The 23,601-nt window shown below is 41.4% G+C and overlaps 1 protein-coding gene across 3 annotated transcripts in view; it reads right to left on the reverse strand.

Moving 5' to 3' along the window:
- The window catches only part of Kyat3 (kynurenine aminotransferase 3), a 57,506-nt gene extending 33,981 nt beyond the window's left edge, over nt 1-23,525 (reverse strand). Inside the window, exons 1-2 of one of the 3 annotated variants that reach the window (XM_048351719.1) lie at nt 23,308-23,324; nt 6,584-6,683 (exon numbers count right to left, since the gene is read on the reverse strand). In XM_048351719.1, the coding sequence (XP_048207676.1) occupies nt 6,584-6,682 (99 nt within the window). In that variant the 5' untranslated portion in view covers nt 6,683; nt 23,308-23,324. Of the gene's footprint in view, nt 1-6,583; nt 6,684-10,329; nt 10,379-23,307; nt 23,325-23,414 lie in introns of those variants that run through there. The other 2 variants (XM_048351717.1, XM_048351718.1) reach the window with 2 other exon arrangements.
- Between the last annotated feature and the right edge of the window lie 76 nt (nt 23,526-23,601).

Consider the following 23,601-nt stretch of genomic DNA (forward strand, 5'->3'; position numbering starts at 1 on the left):
AGTGGCAAAAGTGCTTGCCTCCTATACATGAAGACCTGGGCTCAATTCCTCAACACCACATATATAGAAAAGGCCAGAACTGGTGCTGTGGCTCAAGTGGCAGAGTGCTAGTCTTGAGCAAAAAGAAGCCAGGGACAGTGCTCAGGCCCTGAGTCCAAGGCCCAGGACCGGCCCCCCAAAAAGAGATAAAAAATAAAATAAAATAAAATAAAATACATGATCAAAAATAACACAAATAAGATGGTATGTATGACATAATCTCAAAATTATATAAAATATAAAAAAGTTCCAACTACCCTATACTGCTGAAGAAAAATAAAACTAATGAAGAATGAACTGCAAAGGAACACAAGGAGGCTGGTGTGTTGGTGTGTGCTTGTAATCCTAGCACTCAGGAAGTTGAGCATTGTGAGTTCCAGGCAAACCTCGGCTACATGGTAAGCTGCTGTACTAACTTACAAAAATAAAAGGAACCTGAAGAATGTTTTAGGATGGATATGCTCTGTATGTTGATTTGACAAGCATTTTATGGCATCAAATGATCAATTAAGTTTTAATTTTAAATGGATACAGTTTATTGCATCTTCCCCCCGCCCCCCTTATTTATTGTACAGCTTATTGCATCTCGACACAGCAGATTTTTAAAAGTTTCCAGGGTACTTTCAAAACATGCCCTCTTCCCCCCTCTGGATAAAACGCTCCTCAAACAAGCAGGCATAAACAACATCACCTCATAGGTTATGCATGTTTTTCCAGGTATGACTACAGACTAAAAAAAACAACAAAAAACAAAAAGACCTAGACAAATGACTGTCTTCTGCCACTAGATGGCAGAACAGAATAACAGAATGTGCCTGCAAATGGTGGAAGACCATTTAAGGAATGATGACTTAAAGACTCAAGCAGAAAGGCAGTTACAATAAAATCAGAAGTACGCATATTAACTGTAGTATTGAAGCAGGATATATTTACTTGATTTATTTTGTAGTTATTTTTTGCCAGATAATGTAGCTATTTTATAACCTGTGTTGACTGAACAAATGAATGAAAAGGAAGGAAAACAGACTCCCTCACAGGAATGGGGAATCTTTTTTTCCTGACATATGGGCCATACAAAATGACCAATACTAGCCCACAGCCTAGAGTATCAGTGCAAAGCTTACATACCTGTCCCCTCATGTATTAACTTATTTTGGATTCCAGATATGATTGGACATTCTCCATGCCTATAAATAATGAACATTTTAATTGGAAAACATGCATCGGATCAAGTAGGTATAGAATTTGTCTTTGAGTGAAGGTAAATAGGCATACACATTGCTACTGACAACAGAGCTTTGACTTCAACGTGTGGAAAAACCAGATTTTGCTTTAATTTACAATTCATTTCCTTTATTTCAGATAAATGGGTGCATTCTGACTTTCCCTCTGGACTCCTAAATTCGGGGCCCTCATATCATTTCAGTAAAGTCACAAATTTTAGCACATGTTTATTTTTATATATGCGCAAATCATGATTTAACCTTTTCCTTTATTCACTTTAAGAATTGGGTGACACATGCCTATAGTGCCAGTGGAGGCAGGAGGGCTGGGGACAGGACATTAGCCTGTGAGAAACTTGCCTTAAAAAAACAAAAATAAAAGGAGCCAGGTGTGGGCCAGGATAGCTCATGCTTGTAATCCTACCTATGCAAGAGGATGAGATCCAGAGGATTGTGGTTCAAAGCCTGCCTGGGCATCTCCACAATAACCAGCAAAAACCTATTTCAGGTATTAGAGTTCCAGACAAGCAAGTAAGCTGAGCAAGTGCAAGGCCCTGAGAAAGGAAGAAAGAAGAAAGAAGGCAGGGCAGGGCAGGAAAGGGAAGGGAAGGGAGGAAAAGGGAAGGGAAGACAGAAAGGGAATGTAGGAGGGTCATCAGAGAGATGGAGTGTGTGTATGTATGTGTGTGTGTGTGTGTGTGTGTGTGTGTGTGTGTGTGTGCATTTCTCTCACCCACATACACAGCTCTGGGCCATTTTGCCTTTCTTTCTAGGCACAGGCAATATGATTTGATTACAAGCTAAACAAACCAGCACAACACCTGGAAATGTGGATCTGAGGCTGAGACAGAAAGAGAGGTAAATCAAGATCAAAGTGGGCTTGAGAACAATTACTTCCTAAAAGCCATGCTCTGTACTCTGTAAAACATGCCTATCCCCGAATTAAAATTTACAAGACCATTTAGCTCAAAGAGCTCTCAAGCCAGATAGAGCTCTGTTCCAAATTAACATAAAAACAATTAGCATATGAAGTAAGCAGGATACTTGATATGGCTGAAAATGAATGCCTTCCCTGTGAAGTCTGTGTGGGTGAAATGTGGCAAATCCACTAGGGGAAAACACATAATATATGCAGTCAAATAAAAAGACACATAATATATGTACTTAAGCCTAGTGCACACTTAGAACATAGTGAGGATTCTCGCAGACACAATTAAGATAACTTTAAGTTACTTAACTTTGCACTAAACGGGGTTGAGTGGTGTTAGGTGTTGATTAAACACACAATAAATACTGTTTCCACATGTAAAAGTCTTCTTTAGGGAAGGACAGACTGAAGAAGAAGGAAAAATGTCTCCTTTGTTGTAAAACACATACTTTTTTGTGCTTCAGCTGCAAGTATTTAGACTTTAGAAGTTTCTTTTTCTATAAGAAATACTGGATTTGATTTGATTTTTTGTACAGGAAGAGAGTTTGAATTCAGTCGTGTGCTTGCTCGGCTGGTGCTCTACCACGTGAGCCATGCCTCCAGTCCTGCTTTTTGAAGGTGGAGGCTAGTGGATTTTTCTTCCTGGACCTGTCTGGAACAGATCCTCCAGATTTTGGTCTTCTGAATCGCTAGGATTATAGGCATGAGCCACCAGGGCCTGGATTAGACTTAATTAATTAGTTAGCCAATTAATTTATAGCAGCTTAAAGGTCTACAACAAAGTTGCACAGCAAGTATAGAGAAAACTACTTATGCTTTCAATGTCCACCTAAAGTCTGACCACTCATCATCAACATGTGACCCTTGAAAGAGACTAGCCATTTCCAATTTATTCATTCGGACTGCATTGTCTAGCTTGCTTTGTTTTCTTCTGTTCTATTAATTTATTGGCTGCCTATCCTCAAAACACCCTTCCTCCTTCTGTCACAACTCATTTGTTAAATCTTTCTTGCTACTCTCTTTTCTTCCATACCAATTGATTCATTGCATGCCTCTCTGGCTAGTCACCAGATTTCTTCCAGTTTCTCTGGTGAAAGTATCCATAATAATGATAGATTGACATCTAGTTTCTCCCAATGGTACAGCTAAGAATGCCATAAGACAAAATGTGAAGTCATCTACCAAAGACCACAACACTGTATTTTGAAAATACACTCATTCGTGGCTGTGTTTTGTGGGGACTGTAAAAGCCCCTGTAACCTCTACTACAGTAGAGCAAGCCTGAGTAACTTGAATTCATATTCCCATACCGTGGTCACTCATACTTGCCTCAGAAGAAACTGTTTTTAAAATTTCTTCTAAGGGACAATCATTATTACTTTTCCCCACTCTCTCTTTCCCTTGTCTTCAGAGTCTGGGTATAAAATAGGAAATGTAGAACAACTTTCATCTGAGTGTCTGTTGATTTCTCTTCCTGCTATATAAGCAGTATTTTTCCCCTTTGGCATTCAAAACATTATTTACTTAAAATTATAGAAATAATAAAGCTTTATAAAAAAGCGAGTAAAATGGAAAAGCATAGCTCATTCCATTCTACTCTCTTCCTCAGAAGCAAACTTCATAGTAGTTTTTCAGTGGTATTACGAATAGTGGATAAATAGAAGCTTCTGATAAAGTAGGTTTACAGTAAATAACCTAATTCTAAATTCCACCTTACAGACTTACCAATACTGCTCTAAAAACACTGACCTGTCTACTTTTGCATTTCCTCTGTTAATAGGAAGAAGAGTTATTTTAGCTTATCTATGAGATTATTAAAATGCAAAACCTCTCATGAACAGCAGGGATGTTTTTGATATGGTCCTTAAAATGATGCTACAGGTTTAGTTTTCCAATGAAACATGAAAGTGTGCCATAACTCAGTCATTCTCTTGCCGGGTGTGGAGAGGGCTAGTTCCCCCCTCCCCCGCCCAGTCCTGGGGTTTGGGACTCAGGGCCGGAGCACTGTCCCTGGCTTCTTTTTGCTCAAGGGTAGCATTCTACTTCTTGAGCCATAGCACCACTTCTGGCTTTTTCTGTTAATGTGGTACTGAGGAATCAAACCCAGGGCTTCATGCATGCTAGGCAAGCACTATACTGCTAAGCCATATTCTCAGGCCTAGGGCTAAATTTTTTTTAATCTCAAATAATATGCAAGTTTAATGCATTTTCAATGGTTTCTAAATAGGATATATCAAAATCACCTATAAAGTTTTTGAATTATAGGATCAGTAAGTCTTCAGATGGATTCCAGGCATGTCTAGTCTAACAAAGCTGCACCAGTGAAATAGTAATCACATTATTTTTCATTTTCTCTCTCTCTCTCTCACACACACACACATACACACGCACACACATATTACAGTTTTGTATGGTCACCTTTGGTGACTACTCTCATTTCCTTGGCTTCATTCAGCCAACTCCTGTGTATAGGAAAGGGAAAGGGACGGGGTAATTAATAACAGCGATAAATAAGAGACACAATTCAAGATACTTATGAAGTGACATTCATGACATTTACATGGAGAAGAAGTTGAACATCTTAAACCTACATAAAAGTTGAGAGGTGAGAATTATGTTGGCTAACATAGACTTACCAATCTTCTACTATTTCTGAATTTCAGAAATGGTGATTTGACATAACTCAAAACACTCATATGCATATTAGAGTTCATAATTATCAAGATATTGTCTCCAGTATCTTAATTCTCTCCTTTTTCTTTTCTAGTAAAAAGCCTTTTTCTATTAGAGTTACTGCTGTGTGTGTGTGTGTGTGTGTGTGCGTGCGTGCGCGTGAGCGCGCGCCTTAGGTCTTGAATTCAGGGCCTGGGTGCTGTCCCTGGGCTTTTTTCCTCAAGGATAGTGTTTTACCACTTGAGCCACAGCTCCACTTCTGGCTATCGTGGCAGTTAATTGGAGAAAAGAATCTAGTCTTTCCTGCCTGGGCTAGCAGCAAACTCACTCTTGCTGAATTTCCACAACAAGAAGCTGAAACTATGCTGATGCTAAGTTAATAGTATTAATAATGATAACAAATAAATTAATAAACAACTTGCTAAAACAAGTTAGATCCAATTGGCTTGATAAGAAAGTTCCCTCTGCTCAAATTGCGCAATGCTAGCACCGAGCAACAAAGCTCAAGGACAGCACACAAACCCTGAGTCCAAACCCCAGGATTGGCACCAAAGAAACACACAACCCTAATTAAGATTTTTTTTTTTTTTTGGCCAGTCCTGGGGCTTGGACACAGGGCCTGAGCACTGTCCCTGGCTTCTTTTTGCTCAAGGCTAGCACTCTGCCATTTGAGCCACAGCGCCACTTCTAGCCATTTTCTGTATATGTGGTGTTGGGGAATTGAACCCAGGGCCTCATGTATATGAAGCAGGCACTCTTGCCACTAGGCCATATCCCCAGCCCCCCCAATTAAGATTTATAACTTTGTCCCTAGATAACACTAAGAAGATTGGATTGAGTTCCTATGCAAGATCCATGGATGCTGCATTGTGGTTATGGGTCTCGAGCCTGTCTTCATCCCAGAGCAGTCCCTCCACATACCCTTCCACATGTTCCTCATGCTGCTCACATCTGTGAAGCCGACCAGTTACTGTCCTATGGCATGACCCATATTCTGGATTTGTTTGCTTTCCATGCTGACATTTTACCTGTTCCTCTGTATTTTCTATAAACTGAAAGTCATAGAACCTGCACTTTTAGTTACTATAATATCTTTCTTGAGTGAAGAAAAAAAAGAATGTAGACATTAGGGTGACTGTGGTATCTGGGTTTCCAAACTTTGACTTTGGGCAAGTTACTAGACTTATCTTTAACCTTTGCCTTCTTGTGTGTAAAATAGGAGTACAAAAATTCATGCAAAAGTTTATGGGTTTGGGGGGAGATAAAATAATCATGGATATATAATGCCCAGTATATTGTCTGAGCCATAGACAGGCAAGCAGTTGCTCAGTGAATGGTAGTCTGGTCAAGTATAAGACACATTACATAACAGATACACCCATTCCAATGAAGTACTCACTAAAAGCAACTGGAAAGTCAGGCTTTGTAGAATAAACAGGTAATCCCAGCACTTGAGGGGCTAAGGCAGCAGGATCACAAGTTTGAGACCAGCCGGGGCTACACAGTGAGCTCAAGTTCAGCATGAGCAACATATCAAGATCCTTTCGATATAACAGATGCTGGACATGCAATGGTGTGGTGCTTGCCTCTACCATGCAAAGCCCTGGATTCAACCCTTAGCATTGCAAAAATAAAGGTACCTGAGGGCAAGAAAGCTTCTTTAAAAAACAAAAAACTCAACATACTGGATGTTTGTCAGTTCGTGATAAGCAATACCTACAGCAGAAGTAGAGAATCCAAGGGATTTTGAAGATGAAATTGTCTTCAGAAATTTTACTTTATTGCCAAGGGAACAGAGTCTCCTTTGGGCGAAAAGCATGCTAGAGAATAAAGAGAAATCAGAAAAGAAAATAAATATATAAATATAATTAAACAAATATTATTATATTACCAGATACAGTTTGCTGATAAACCATGAGCTTCTATACACCATAAATACACAATTTTGATAATGGAACAAGATTCCTTTCTTCCCCCCTCCTTCTCTTCTTTCCTTTGAATATTATTTCTATTCTGTAATCTCTCAATACTGGAATCATTCTGATAAAGTTATACTTCTTTATCTTGTGAAATATGTATTGTGAAAGAATTCAACCAAATTATCACAATCAAAATGGAGTTGCTTGTGTCACCCCTAACAGAAAAAGTAAATAAAGCTGGAAGTTAAAAAAGAAGAGATTTACACTTGGTGTCTAATGGGAATTATATTACATAAGACAGAACCATAGCTTTCCCATACTCTACTACAACCTTACAAAAAGTACTTGTTTGATGACTCCAAAAGCAATACTTTGAAAACCATTTGGTGTAAACCAACTCAACAACTCATGGGGGGAGATGGAAAGGGGGAGGGGAGAGGGGGGAATGAGGGAGGAGGTAACAAACAGTAAAAGAAAGGTATCCAATGCCTAACATATGAAACTGTAACCTCTCTGTACATCACTTTGACAATAAAAATTTTTTAAAAAGACAGTATTTGTCAAGTTGTAATAACTCAGGGACAAATATTCATATAGTTCTAATCAATATTTTGTATAAAAACTCAACATATGTAATATGTTATATATTATATGTGTATATATGAATGCAATATGCTTGGAACCCAACAAATAAGAATAAATACAAGTTAAAATTTAAAAAAAAAGAAAAAGAAAATGAATGCAATACGAAAACAAGGCTTTTACCTACTTTTATCTAGTTAAGAGCAATAGATTTCAGTAAATACAATTTTAACTTCTAGCATCTTTAGTATAATGAACACATCAATGTAGGAACTACTCAAATTTCAGAATCCTGGATAATAGAAACCACTGAAAGCAGGTATGCATATATACGCATGTATACACAGGGTGTGGTGGCTCACACTTATAATCCCAGCTACTGAGACTAGAGGTTCATGAGTTCAAGTTCAGCTTGGTTATAAACCTGCAAGCACAGCTTATAACAACATGGCAAAAGTGCTTAGGAACAGGTTATTCAGTTGTTAGGAAAGGTGGATGACAAGTGCTCTGTAAACAGAGAGACTACATGGGTGAATCTTAAGTTATTCTTTTCAGAGGCAACTTTCCCTCAACAACTCCATTGACAGCTAGGGACCAATTTCAACTGATTCCAGTCACAGAACAGATAGGCATTTTGGGACTGCTTCTCTACTTGTAGGAACCAGTTACAAGTCACGAATAAGTACAGTTAGATCAAAGCAATGAAACTTCACAAAGCCAGCTAGGTGAAAACAACAATGTCCTGTGAAGATTTTTCCCGAGTTGGCTGTTCTCTTCAGTACCTATCGCTGCTGTGTCTGTGGATGGCATTTCTCCAACAGTTCATCCAACCTTAGCCAAGCAGATGAAATCTGTGTGTTCAAAGGAATGCTGAAGCTCATGATGAACCTTCCTAAGCTACCAAAACACCTCTGCTGCAGAAAGCTGTAAAGAATAACATAGGAGGCTGGGAATGTGGCCGAGTGGTAGAGTGCTGGCCCAGCATGTATGAAGTCCTGGGCTCAGTACCACATAAACAGAAAAAGCCAGAAGTGGTACTGTGGGTCAAGTAGTAGAGAGCTAACTTGAGTAAAAGAAGCTCAGGGACATTACCCAGGCTATGTGTTCAAACCGCAGGACTGGCTAATAATAATAATAATAATAATAATAATAATAATAATATGGGAGATGATCCTTAAAATGTAGAGAGCTCATTGATAGAGTGTATACGTAGCATGCTTGAAGCTGTGGGTCCAAACGTTCAGCATAAATCAAAGAACACAAAATCCTGCTCATCAATATAATGTATACTTAAATGACTTTTCCTATAAAGGCCTTCCCTAGCTAGGTAACCTATGTTTGCTGCATAATTAGCCTGTTATTATTTCTCTCTCTTTTTTTAAAGCTTTTTCCCCCCTTTATTGTCAAAGTGAAGTACAGAGGGGTTACAGTTTCATATGCCTATTATCATTTCTCTGCAGAATATTTTTGTGTATCAGTTACCCAATCTCTCATTGGGTAATCTATAAGCTTCATTAGGAGGGAGCTAGTGTGTCCTGCTTGCCACTGTATTCTCTGGCACACACAGTAAGCAGTCTATTAAGTAAGTGTTGAATGTTGAATAACTCACATTAAAAAAATAAAGAATGATTTAATGCTGGGCACTTGATGGCTCAAGCCTATAATGCTACTCAGGAGGCTGAGATCTAAGGGATATGGTTTAAAGCTAGGTGGGGCAGGAAAGTCCATGAGATTTTATCTTTGTTAACCAGCAGAAAGCTGGGCAGTGCATCTGTGGCTCAAGTGGCAGAGCACTAGTCTTGGGGGATGTGGGGAAAAAACAACAAAAAAAACATCACTTCAGGGACAGTGCTCAGGCCCAGAGTTCAAGCTCCAGATCAGGCACATACATGCATGTGCACATGCATACATATAATAATAATGATTTAAATGAGATATTTATGAAAATTCTCTTATAGAAGATTGACTTTTAAAAAAGTAAATAGTTGTCCCCTTATATTTTATGTCTTCAGGTCTAAGAACAAGTTTCCTTCCTTCCTTCCTTCCTTCCTTCCTTCCTTCCTTCCTTCCTTCCTTCCTTCCTTCCTTCCTTCCTTCCTTCCTTCCTTTTCTTCTGTCTTAGGGCTCGGACTCAGGGTCTGAGCACTGTCCCTGGCTTCTTTTTGCTCAAGGCTAGTACTCTACCTCTTGAGCCACAGCACCACTTTCAGCTTCTTCTGTTTATGTGGTGCTGAGGAATCGAACCCAGGGCTTCATGCATGCAAGGCAAGCACTCTACCACTAGGCCACATTCCCAGCCCCTAAGACCAAATTTTCTTAAATCCATATATACATATTCTTGTAGCACTAGCTATTCTGGAAAAGAGACTAAATAGATTAGGTGAAAGGAAGTCTTAAGGAAAAAAGAAAGCAGCTTGAACTATCATGAGTACTTCAGGATGATACTCTTTTTATCAAATAAATGTCAATTTAATTTAACTCAACATGATTTCCTAGGTATTTAAACAAACATTAAGTGGAATTCTTTTTTTGTATTGTTGATAAGTGAGAGAAACATGTTTTAGCTTCTTGAGATAAATGGACTGTCACGATACTCTTCTTTGGACAAGTCAGACTCACTGAACTTGATATAATCTATCATTTTTCCTTAAGACAAATGAATAAATGGTTCTCCACCTCTACAATGTTATCAATTTTTCTTAAACAGAAAAAAATCAATTCCTGCTAGAAGGCATTGTCAAGCTACTGGACAGTCATTTGTGGGCTTAAACTATAGCTCTGCAGGTTTGGTAAGCCAGGCCCTGTAGTCACCAGCCCATGTGCCCATCTTCTTAGGGAACAGCTACCAAAATGACTTGTGGCCACCTGGATCTCTCAAATCCCAAAGCTCTGCAGGCCTCTCCTATATGTATCCTATTTAGTTGGCTGCTAGAGAAAGCCATTTGAAGTAGTAGAACTGGTTTACCTAACAACTGATGGTCATCCTTTTATGTAGCATTCCATCACTGTGAAAGATAAATACCTGAAAAAAGTCTATTTAAAAAGAAAAACTTTTACTTTAGCTTATGGCTGAGGTTTTAGGCCAACGTCAGCTGGCTATATTTCTTTGGGCCTGGTGTCAGGCAGAATATCATGGCAGTAGGAAATTGTGGTAGACAAGGCTGCTCATCTCATGGCAGCCAGGGAGCAAAGAGAGAGAGAGAGAGAGAGAGAGAGAGAGAGAGAGAGAGAGAGAGAGAGAGAGAGAGAGAGAGAGAGAGAGAGAGAGAGAGACAGAGACAGAGAGAGAGACAGAGAGAGACAGAGGCACAGCAAACTATACTATTCAAAGTCATGCTTCAAGAGCTTTCAACTGCAGCTAGGCAGAGCTTTCAACTGCAACTAGGCAGAGCTTTCAACTGCGGCTAGGTAGGCCTTTAAACTTGATAGCACATGAAACTACGAAATTATCCACTGATACGATCAGAGACCTCATGATGCCATAATTTCACCATGCTATGAAACCTTTGAATACTGCTGCCTTGGACAAGTGACCCAATATTCAAACCACAAGAGACATCAATCTCAAACTGACCCCAGGATTCCAATTAAATTTTGTAGTCAGTACTGCTCTCTCACAGTCCAAATGATTATACCTTTTCCATACTCTAACCCAAGACCTTCCACCATTCTTCTCAGTCTATGCAGGTGACCCTGCTTCCTATCCCAGGGAAATCATTAAGTCACCAATAGCTCAACTCTAAAAGCCCAACCACAAAGTCCCTTCCACACCCCTCTGCCACTGCCATCTTACAATAAAGGAAAGGAGCCTGTTACAACAGCATCACCCCTCCACCTGCCCTGCCTCCAGATGCTCTCCATTGCTCCATGGCTTGGGTTATGAGTTTTCAACTCAATGATGAAGTGAGAGCAGGATGTATTTAACAGAAACTACTTGCCCTTTTTTGTGTTCCTAGGTTAAGGGTAAGTGATATGAGGCAGCAGCGACCAGCCACAGCTCCAAGCAGCCACACCACCAGGAAGAGACTCAACCCACACTCTACAGTGTATCGTGCTGTACAGTGTACAATGGCTGGTGGCGTTTTGACTTATCAGTACATAACTGCACTCAAAGTCAAATCGCATCTCATAACTCTACAGTGACCTATTTCAATTATTATTACCTTGTTTTCTATATTCAACTGTTTCCTTGTGCCCTTTCAAATTAAAAAAGAACACAGAGCAGGGCACTGATGACTCAGCCTCCTGAGATCTGAGGATTACAGTTCAAAGCCACTCTGGGCAGGAAAATTTGTAAGAATCTTATCTCCACTAAAGTACCAAAAAACCTGGACACGGAGCTGTGGCTCAAATGGTAGAGTGCTAGCCTTGAACAAAAGAAACTCAGTGGTAATGCTCCAGCCCTGAGTTCAAGTCTAAGACCAGCCCCACAAGAAACCAAAAACAAACAACTCTCCCATGGCTTATTTTCTTAGTTGTGTCCTTTCTCTCAATCTAGTGTACTCTGACTTCTGTAACATTACTTCCTCAAGCAGTTCTTGCCAAAGTTAGTTTTGACTACCAAGTTGTTAAGTCTGGTGGACATTTAGCAATTCTCACCTTCTTTCAGGCTGTGAAGTGTAAGAGATTGCTAGTCCAGCTCCCTTCCTCCCAGAAACATCATGCTCCCTTGGCTTCTGCCACATTATATTCCCTCTTTCTCCTTGTATCTCTCACCTATCCACCATTCAACACTCAGAGCCAGTCCCACTGTACTTCCTACACTTCACTCGGTTCCTGGGTAGCCTCCTACCCAGGAGGAAGGAACTGGGGAAAGTGGCACAATCTAAGAAAGAAATCAGAGTGGGCTGATAAGACCACTTGGGCCACAGCCCCACTTCTACCACTTCCAGCTTTTGGTGAGTAACTGGAAAAAAGAGTCTCACAGACTTTACTGTCCAGGCTGGTTTTGAACCTTGATCCTCAAATCTCAACCTCTTGAGTAGCTAGGATTACAGGTGTAAGGCACCATCAGTTAGCTGTTAATGCTCTTTTAAAGTTTTATTTTGTGGGTTTTTTTCCCCAAATGTTTGGTTCCTTCAAAAAACAAATCATTTAGCCCAAATCATTTAGTCTTTAATTTACTCTTTTTACATGACCTAGAGTAAACATGATTATAATAGTAAATGCCTCACACAGAGGCACTCCTGTCTGCCTTTTTTTTCCCTTTCTTTTTTAAAGCATGTGATGTATAAACTGAGAATGCGCAGGAATATGCATGCCTGGGCATGGGCTGATAGGCCTTTCTTATATGGAGGTGCATATTTTTCCTTTGAAGGCTCTTTGCTTTCTTTGTCGGGGAAGGTAATATTTTGTGAATTATTTCTAGTGTGCTCCTAACTTGCTTCAAGTCTCCTCACTTTCATGTCTAGGCTTTTTACTCACCAAGGGAAGAACCAATTGTGTTCAGTTCTACATTGAGAATCTTTGAAGCAAACCAGTTTTCTCCTGTGCATGAAGCAAAGGTATTTGATAAGAATTTTTTTTTTTTTTTTTGCCAGTCCTGGGGCTTGGACTTAGGCCTGAGCACTGTCCCTGGCTTCTTTTTGCTCAAGGCTAGCACTCTGCCACTTGAGCCACAGCACCCCCTCTGGCCATTTTCTGTATATGTGGTGCTGGGGAATTGAACCCAGGGCCTCATGTATAGGAGGCAAGCACTCTTGCCACTAGGCCATATCCCCAGCCCACTTGATAAGCATTTTCTAATGCAATTAGAATTATAGCGAACGTGCCTATATTCACTAATAAGCTACACAAACAGATACATTAGAATTTCAGGAAAAGTTGGAAAGAATCTGAAGTTATCTGCCTTTTAATGTTAATATTTTCACTGCATCCTTCTTGTTTTCCCCCAAAAGTAATGTTCTCTGATAAAAATCAGGCAACTATGAATCAGGGTGATACATTCAATGTAATAATGATGTAGTATATATAATGTTTACGTTATATACATTTATAATGGTTAAAAGGCATGCCTGACACATTTGAGGACAACTGGAAACTGAGAAGACTGGTGAATTGTTATAGGAAGGATCCAAAGCCCATAAAAACTATGAAACTGTGAAGAAATAAAATTAAAAACACTAGGAAATGGAAAGACCTCCCATGTTCACTGATTTTACAATTAATATTGTAAAAATGGCTGTACGACCAAAAGTGATCTAAGATGTAGTGCCTGTCCATCAAAATTTCTTTGTAATTCTTCACAAAACTGGAGTTTATATGGAAGCACAAAAGACACTGAATAATAGACTAAGCAACCTTGCTGGGGGTTGCAGTAACTGACTTCAAATTATACTTCAGAGACATAACATAGTATGGTAGTGGCACAAAACAGATAGACCAATGGAATAAAATTTAGAATTTGTTTCAGCTATCTGATTGCCAACAGTATTGCCCGAAAGAACACATTGGCGGGAAGACATCTTCAAGAAATGGTGTTGGGTAAACTAGATAGCCACAAATAGAAGACTAAAACTACATCTTTCTCTTTAACTGTTTACAAAACTCAAGTCAAAATGCATCAGACCTTAGCAAGTGATTGGTAACTTTGAAACTATTGGAGGATAATATAGAGAAAACACTTGAAGTTAGAGATAGAGGCAATGAATTTTCTGAATAATATCCCGATAGCTCAGGAAATATAAGCAAGAATTGACAAATAGGATTTCATCAAAGTAAAACGTCTTTTCACAGCAAAGGAAATAATTACCAGAGTGAATATTGCTTACAGAATGGGAGAACATCTACGTTAGCTGGCAAAGTGACTAATATCCAGAATACATAAAGAACTCAAACAGTCCGAGATGAAGATGGCGCCACCACAGTAGGGAGGCACCCCAACTCGCTCCAACTGAATAGCGAGCTGGGAACTCCAGCACCCAAAACCCCATCAAGAACCCAGCAAAACCAGCAGCCAGAAGCAGTAGAGAAATGCAGGATACAAAAAGGAACAAAAAAAGAAGAGCCTATAACCTGCATGAAGCCGGAGAATCTCCGGGGTACCCTACCCCCACTAGCCGATCCTGGCCCGAACAGGGCCAGGCTGGGAAAGGGGACCCGGCGAACGGCAGACTGACTGCCGAAAACCCACATCGGGAGTGCAGAGTCCAGACAGCAGGACTCCATGGACCCCAGGGGGAGCGCGGACCAAGACAGACGGCGGCGACGGGAAGTTCGGGAGTGCACGGCCATGATCGGACGTGAGCGGCGGGGGAACTGTATGGTGCAGAAGGGGAGAGCTGGGGCAGCCACCACGAATGTTCGCCACACCCCAGCACCCCACCCCCGAAGGGCCAATGGCGGCGTGGGACACACACACAATCCAGGACCAGTGAGTTCCCCATTGCCCCCTCCCCAAACTGGAGACCAGTTATCAGAGACCCAAACCCTACAAAGAAGCTAGAACTCCCTCCCTCCCCCCCCACCCCGAGGGAACAAAGAACCCCCAAATCAGGCGCCAAGGTCCCATCAGGCTCTGGGAAGACACAGGAGCTAGCAGGGGAAGGGCGAATCAGTGCCAAGGCAGCAGAGGAGCCTGAACTGGCTGCACCGGCCCTGCCCCCTTCCCTTGCCCGGGGACGGCAGGCATTGCAAGCCCCACCCGAGGTCCCCGGGCTTCGCGGACTTTTTCAACTAAAGTCACAGGTGCTGGTGGGCAATACCAGCCCAGCAGGGACACCTGGGCCTGATCACACCCCCACCTCGCAGCAGAGGCACAGTCTGAGGGTGCTAACCAGCGCCCAGATACTTGATCCCACTGGGGCCTACACATACCGCCCCACCCACAGTGTACTCACGGGAGGGCACAAGCACACCCCAACAACCTGGTGCTCACTCTGGTAGGGGTACCCTGCACAGGTAGGCAGAGCCTAAGCGGCAGCGCCCGCTGTAGTGGGCGCATTTCGCACAGGTGGGCGGAGCCCCCAGGCGGCAGCGCCCGCTCTGGTAGGTGTGCCCGCACAGGAGGGCAGAGCTCTCCTGAGGCCGTGCCCACTCAGTTTGGCACATTTCGCACAAGTGGGTGGGTCGCCCCTCAACAACACTCGCCCCGGAGCGGTCCACACAGAAGGGTGAACCGCCTGAGAGGTGAGCTCCTCTGACCAAGATACAGAGCGGAAAAAAGAACCAAAGAAGAGAAAAGCTTCCACCCCACGCTGAATAAGCAAACAGCAAACCCCCACCAGGGGCACGCTAGGGTCAGCACAACAGAGCGGCAGGACACTGTCCCACAGAGAAAGACACAGAACCTACCGGCCCCCAAGTGCAGGGAGAGTGACCACCCCAGCAACAACCGAGAAGGTCACCCTCACCCATTGGGCAGCAAGGTTTAACAGCCAAACCCAAACTGAGACCCAGGACACCAGGACACAAGGCTACCACTGACGGACCAGCGGGAACCAGCACAAAGCCAAACCAGGGAAGCCACCCACAGATCTCCAGATGCGCAAATCACAAAGAAATATAACACAGTTCATCAAAGGGCAAGCCAACTCGCCAGCTCCAAAAAGCAGCACGACTGAAGAGGAGATGGAGAATAAAAAAATCAACTTAGCAGAAATGATGGAAGCTTCAGAAACAAAATCAGAAAACAATTCCAGGAGTTTAGAGTGGAAGTCTTGAAGGACATCCAGGAAGCCAAGAAAGAAATGGAAGGAAAAATGGATACAGTGCAAACCTCCGTTAAAGAAGACCTTAACATCCTGAGAAGTGAAATGCATGAAAAAATAGATTTAAAATACAACTCTTTAAAGGAAGAAATTTCCACGATCAGAGCTGATCTGGCAACCATAAATAGCTCCTGACATCCATAAACTCTGCAATTGAATCCACAGCACAAAAAACTAACCATATGGAATCCAGAATCTCTCTCTTGGACGATGATGCAGCCGATAAGAACCAGAAAAATGGGCTGGGAATATGGCCTAGTGGCAAGAGAGCCTGCCTCGTATACATGAAGCCCTGGGTTCAGTTCCCCAGTACCACATATATGGAAAACGGCCAGAAGTGGCACTGTGGCTCAGGTGGCAGAGTGCTAGCCTTGAGCGGGAAGAAGCCAGGGATGGTGCTCAGGTCCTGAGTCCAAGGCCCAGGACTGGCAAAAAAACAAAAAAAAAGAACCAGAAAATTACCACACTCCAAGAAACGGTAAAGCTCCAGGGCAGACTAATCCAGGAGCTAGTGGACAAAGACAAGAGATATAATCTGCACATAATTGGAATAGAAGAAGGAGCCAAATACCAGAGCAGAGGGCTTCAACATATTTTCAATAAAGGTATTGCAGAAAACTTCCCCAATCTCACAAGGGACCCCATCCAGGTAACCAAAGCCTATAGGACACCTGGCAGACCAGAACCCAGAAAAGCCACGCCAAGGCACATAATATTCAAGACTTCAGATCTCAAGAATAAAGAGCAAATTTTGAGTGCAGCCAAAGCGAAGAAAGACATTTATTACAATGGGAAGAGGATCCGAATAACAGCAGACCTCTCCACACAAACCTACCACACGCAAAGAGAGTGGAAGAACACCATCCAAGTTCTACAGGCCAACAACTGCCAACCTAGAATAAAATATTCAGCAAAGCTGGAGTTCATATTCGAGGGGAAAATCAGATCTTTCCATAGCAAAGAGGATCTAAAGGAGTACGTGAATAAAAAACCAGCCCTACAGCGAATTCTAAGAGGGGAATCCAACCCAACAGAAACCGTACAGGACCTCCAGACAGAAACAGAAAGAAACTACAATAGCCAGAGCCCAACAGAAAGAGCAGCTCACTAAAGACAAGAAAAAAAAAAAAAAAGAGAGAGAAAAAACAGCCCAACAAGAAAATGGAAGGAGAAAAAACACTCTTATCCTTGATCTCTTTGAATATAAACAGTATAAACTCTCCGATAAAGAGGAGCAGACTGGCAGAATGGATCCACAAACAAAAAGTTGCCATCTATTATCTACAAGAGACCCACCTTACAGCAAGGGATAAAAACAGGCTCCGAATGAAAGGATGGAGCAAGATCTTCCAAGCAAACGCATCTACCAAAACGGCAGGAGTAGCCATCCTGATCTCAGACAAGCTGGACTTCTCATTAAAATCAACTCAAAAAGACAAAGAAGGTCACTACATTTAAATACAAGGAAAAATCCAGAATCAAGACATCACGGTGATAAATGTATACTCACCGAGCAAAAGAGGCCCTACCTATGTCAAGTAAATTCTCACAGAACTACAGAACAAGATAGACCCAAACACAACCATAGTGGGTGACTTTAATACCCCACTCTCTCCAAGAGACAGATCCAACACCAAGAGGCTTAGCAAGGGAGCTGAGGACCTAAGTAACACCATATCCCAAATGGATCTGACAGATCTATACAGAATCTTCCAACCTACAAAGACCCAATACACCTTCTTCTCAGCAGCCCATGGATCATACTCCAAAATAGAACATGTCATAACCCACACAAAGAACCTCAGCAAATACAAAAGGATTGATGTCATCCCATGTATTATATCTGACCACAGTGGATTAAAGGTAACCCTCAACAACAACGGTTACCACAGAGGCTATACACATTCTTGGAGGCTAAACCCCTCACTGTTATCCAACACTTGGGCCACAGACCAAATTAAAGATGAAATCAATGAATTCATAAGCTACAATGACAATGAAAATACATCACAAAGAAACCTATGGGACACAGCTGAGGCAGTACTGAGGGGCAAGATCATTGCCCTCAGCACTCACATTAAAAGAATGGAAGCGCAGAGCAGGTGAATAACCTCACAATGAAACTAAAACAACTGGAGAAACAAGAAATGACCGAACCTAAAATGACTAGGAGGAGAGAGATCACAAAGATTAAAGAAGAGATAAATCTGATTGAAAATAGAAAGACCATTCACCAAATACATAAGACTAAAAGCTGGTTCTTTGAGAAAATAAATAAAATTGACAGACTCCTTGCAAGACTTACAAAAAAAAGAAGAGACTCATATATGTAAAATCAAGGACTCTACCAGAAAAATTACAAGTACACACGATATTCAAACAATCATAAGAAACTATTTCAAGAACCTCTACTCACTAAAAAACAATAATTTTACAGAAATGGATCAATTCTTAGAGAATTATAAACTGCCCAAACTGAATCAAGAAGAAATAAATCAACTAAATAAACCAATAACTTACAGCGAGATACAGGGGGTAATCAAGAACCTCCCAACAAAGAAAAGCCCAGGCCCAGATGGATTCACCAATGAATTCTATAAAACCTTTAGTGAGGAGCTAATACCAATACTCCTCAAACTCTTCTGCAAAATAGAAACAGAGGGAGAAATCCCAAACTCATTCTACAAAGCTAATATCATACTCATTCCCAAACCAGGCAAAGACCCAACAAAAAAAGAGAACTACAGACCAATATCACTAATGAACACAGACGCAAAGCTCCTCAATAAAATATTAGCTAACAGGATCCAGAAACTGATCAAGAAAATTATACATCATGACCAAGTAGGCTTCATCCACAGTCACAAGGATGTTTCAATATCCGTAAATCAATCAATGTAATTCACCACATAAACAGATCTAAAATCAAGAATCACATTGTTATCTCAGTCAATGCCCAAAAAGCCTTTGATAAAATACAACATCCATACTTATTAAAAGCTCTGGAGAAAACAGGACTAGATGGAACATTCCTCAAAACAATAAAAGCCATATACAACAGACCAACTGCTAACATCATATTAAATGGAGAGAAACTTAAATCATTCCCCCTAAACTCAGAAACAAGACAAGGATGCCCACTCTCCCCACTTCTTTTCAACATAGTGCTGGAATCCCTAGCCATAGCAATAAGACAAGAGGAGGACATCAAAGGAATCCACATCGGCAAGGAAGAAATCAAGCTATCCCTATTTGCAGATGACATGATTTTATATCTGAAGAACTCAAAAAACTCAGTCCCCAATCTCCTACACCTAATAAACCATTTTGGCAAAGTAGCAGGATACAAAATCAATCCACAAAAAGTCAGCAGCTTTTCTGTACACCAGCAATGTACAAGCAGAAAAAGAAATTATGGAAACAATTCCATTTACAGTAGCCAAAAAAAGAATAAAGTACCTAGGGATCAACTTAACCAAGGACATGACAGACCTATTTAATGAGAACTATAGAAATCTAATAAGGGAAATCAAAGAAGACACAAGGAGATGGAAAGACCTCCCATGTTCATGAGTAGGCAGAATCAATATAGCGAAAATGGCCATATTGCCCACATTGTTATACAAATTCAATGCAATACCTATCAAAAGCCCAGTTACATTCTTCACTGAAATAGAGAAAACAATCCATAAATTCATATGGAAAAGCAAAAGACCTAGAATAGCCAAAGCAATTCTAGGCAAAAAAAGCAGTGCAGGAGGTATCACAATACCAGACTTCAAGCTCTACTATAGGGCCATCATAACAAAAACAGCCTGCTATTGGTATAAAAACAGACTGGAAGACCAATGGATTAGAATTGAAGATCCAGAAATAAAACCGCACTCTTACAGTCAGCTGATATTCAACAAAGGAGCTAAAGACATACAATGGAATAAACATAGCCTGTTCAACTACTGGTGCTGGGAGAACTGAGCAGCCATATGCAGAAAACTCAAAGTGGACCCAAGCCTATCACCATGCACCAAGATCAACTCAAAATGGATCAAGGACCTCAACATCAGACCTGAATCCTTGAAACTACTGAAGGACAGAGTAGGAAAGACACTAGAACTTATAGGCACAGGAAGGAACTTCCTGAATATAGTCCCAGGGGCACAACAAATAGGGGAGAGACTCGACAAATGGGCCTACTACAAATTAAAAAGTTTCTGCACAGCTAAGGACATAGCCACCAAAATAGAAAGACAGCTAACCATATGGGAAAGGATCTTTACCAGCACAGCAACAAAGGCCTAATATCTGTCATCTACAGAGAACTCAAAAAACTAAGCCCCGCCAAGCCCAATAAACCAATTAGGAAATGGGCAAAGGAGCTAAAGAGAGACTTCACAAGAGAAGAAATAAAAATGGCAAAGAAACATATGAGGAAATGTTCAACATCCCTGGTAGTAAAGGAAATGCAAATAAAAACAACCCTGAGATACCACCTCATTCCAGTTAGAATGGCCTATACTCTGAACTCAGGAAACAACAAATGCTAGAGGGGGTGCGGGGAAAGAGGAACCCTTCTCCATTGTTGGTGGGAGTGCAAATTAGTACAACCACTTTGGAGAACAGTATGGAGGTTTCTCAAAAAGCTCAATATAGGCCTACCCTATGACCCAGCCATACCACTCCTAGGCATCTATCCTGAACAGCAGGTCCCAAGATATCAAAAAGACATTTGCACTTCCATGTTTATCGCTGCACAATTCACAATAGCCAAAATATGGAAACAACCCAGATGCCCCTCCACAGATGAATGGATCCAAAAAATATGGTACCTATACACAATGGAATACTACATAGCGATTAGGAATGGTGAAATATTGTTATTCGCAGGGAAATGGTCAGACCTTGAACAAGTAATGTTGAGCGAGACAAGCCTAGAACACAGAAAACAAAGGGGCATGATCTCCCTGATATATGACTGTTAAGAAGGGATGATGGAGAGACAGTAGAGACCAGGTCTGTGAAACCAAAAACTGCTTGTCAAATGGTATTTCCCACAGGAATGGGTCAACGACCCAACATTATGTAACTAAAACCAAACAACTACTCAACATATAAAGGTCAAAAATTGACCTCTCAGTGGAATACAATAGCTCAAAAGCTATGTACGTTCATATAAGACTACTGTCGACATATTGTCTAATATTGACATTACATTTAAAGCCCTAGGTAAATTTTCTTTGGCGTAGGCCACGTGGCTACTGTATATGTTCTTGGTACGTTGTGTATCGTATATATGTCTACCTGACCTAGGAAAGGAAAAGAAAAACAGGGTGTAAGAAATCACAAGAAATGTACACACTGCCCTACTATGTAACTGTACACTTTTTTGCACAACACCTTGTCAAAAATTTGTTTAATTAATAAATAAATTTAAAAAAAAAGAAAGAAAAAAAGAAAAGAACAAACAGTCCAATCCAATGGTCAAATGAATTGAGCGGACCTCAAAAGTAAAAATGGCAAAAACTATTATTTTAATTCAGAAAATGGTCAACATCTTTAGTTTCAAAGACATGTAAACCAAATCACCTCAGTTTGAATGCTGAAGTTAGTATGGCGATTCATCAGAAAATTAAAAATGGAACTAATTACCTTATGTTCCCGCTACATTACTCTCAAGAGAGGGAATCAAAGTTAACATATATATGTGTATACACACATATACACATTTTCATATTGGTGTTTACTGGGCATTATTCAGAATGACCAAATTAATCTTGGACTTGGCCTAAGCGCTCATTAGAAATGAGTAGATACAGAAAAAGTAGTGCATATATACACAGTGGAGTTTTAGTGACTCAAAAAGAGCAAAATTATGTCATTTTTCAGAAAAATCGAACTGAACATTATTATATTAAGTGAAATCAGCCAACCTCAGAAAGACACAATTCTATTTTGTCTCATATGTGACACCTAAATAAAACAAGTAATAATAATAATAAATCATAAAAGCAAAAGGGAGTGTTTGGGAGAAAGAAGTGAAACCAGCAGAAGGGGACCAGAGAGGAAAAATGGGTGGTATATGAATGACAGAAGAATGTAGCAGTCAAATATAGGAAGGTCATAATAAAACCAGTTAAGGTGGACAATTAATAAGGTTTTAATGTTTAACGCTCTAGATTTAAATTTAAATGATCAATATCAGGCGTTCATTTTCATATATATGCATATATAGATATATGGAGTAGGCTGAAAAGGCTTTTGTTTGACAATTCCAGGAGGCTCAGGTTAACTGTAAACTAAAGCCAGATTACCACTATATAACTGCACAATGGGATAAGTACTTCATTCCATATTGATTAAAAGAATGACTAAGCAAGACTATGTTCACTTCATGCTCCTCCAGTTAGTCCACTTCTAGAATGCATGGTTACAACAGAGAGCATCTAAGAGGTGAACAAAATGCTGGCTGGAAAAGTAAGGTAAGAAGGAGACGCCTCAAAACCACGTTGTTAGGGAAAGTTTCTGCTAAAGTTAATCCTTAAAGTTAAGATTGAAGGGGGTCCATCCAGAAATTACTGAACTGATCAAGTGAAATGGGATTTTTGTAATGATCAGTGTCTCCAGAGGAAGACTATGGCTTCCTGGTGCAATCTGGGCACCTTATCATGGCATGCAATTCCTAAGACTTCTACTTGAGGTGAAATTTAACAGCTGGCCTGCAATGGGGTGGGGTGTCTGGTGTGGCGTGAGCTTGCTGCCCCACTTCTCTCCTCACGTCCACGTGTTGGATGAAGGAAGGACTTCTGTGTGTGGAGGCTCAGACCTGTAGCTTTCTTCTCAGGGGCGAGACTGGCTTGCTTTTGGTCCGTTAAAAACTTTGAACTCCACTAGGATTCACGTTTGAGACGAGTTAACAGCCTTTGTTTTCTTAGTCAAAAACGGATCATTTGTTTCTGAAGAACCTGGAATCCTTGTTCCCCTCAGATTGCTTTCTTTCTAAATCTCCAAATTGCAAAATCATCGACGACAAAAGGTGACAAGAGAGTGACTGGGGTACAGAGGCGCTGTCGGGGAGGCCAGTCCCCTAAGCCATTCTTTCTTTCCCGGGAATACCACGCGGATCCTGAGGCAGATCGGATGGTGATCCCTGCCATAGCGCGCCAGGACCGGGCTTTGGATCCGGCTGCAGTGGCCCCGTGGCTCCGGAGCCGGGGTCTGGGTTAGGAGGTGCATTTTACCTGCCTGGTCCCAGCCTGGCCTGGCGCGGCGGCGGCGGCTGCGGGCCTCATCGATGCCCCCGGTCCCCAGGGCGCAGGCAGCGCGGCGGGGTCCCAGGCCCACTCACCTTGCTGTCCAGCTGGAGTCCGGCCAGGCACTGAGCGCGGTGGGGGCCTTTTCGACTTGAGGAAAGGAACCCGGCCCAGTGTAAATGCGGGCCGCTGATTGGCTGTGAGGCCGGCTGGCTGCGAATTGGGTGCTTCGGGAGGCGGGCGGGGTGGGGGGGGGCGGCGGGTGGAGCGGGTCTGCATGAG

Source organism: Perognathus longimembris, chromosome 7 (genome assembly GCF_023159225.1).
Source record: "Perognathus longimembris pacificus isolate PPM17 chromosome 7, ASM2315922v1, whole genome shotgun sequence".
Taxonomy (NCBI): Eukaryota; Metazoa; Chordata; class Mammalia; order Rodentia; family Heteromyidae; genus Perognathus; species Perognathus longimembris.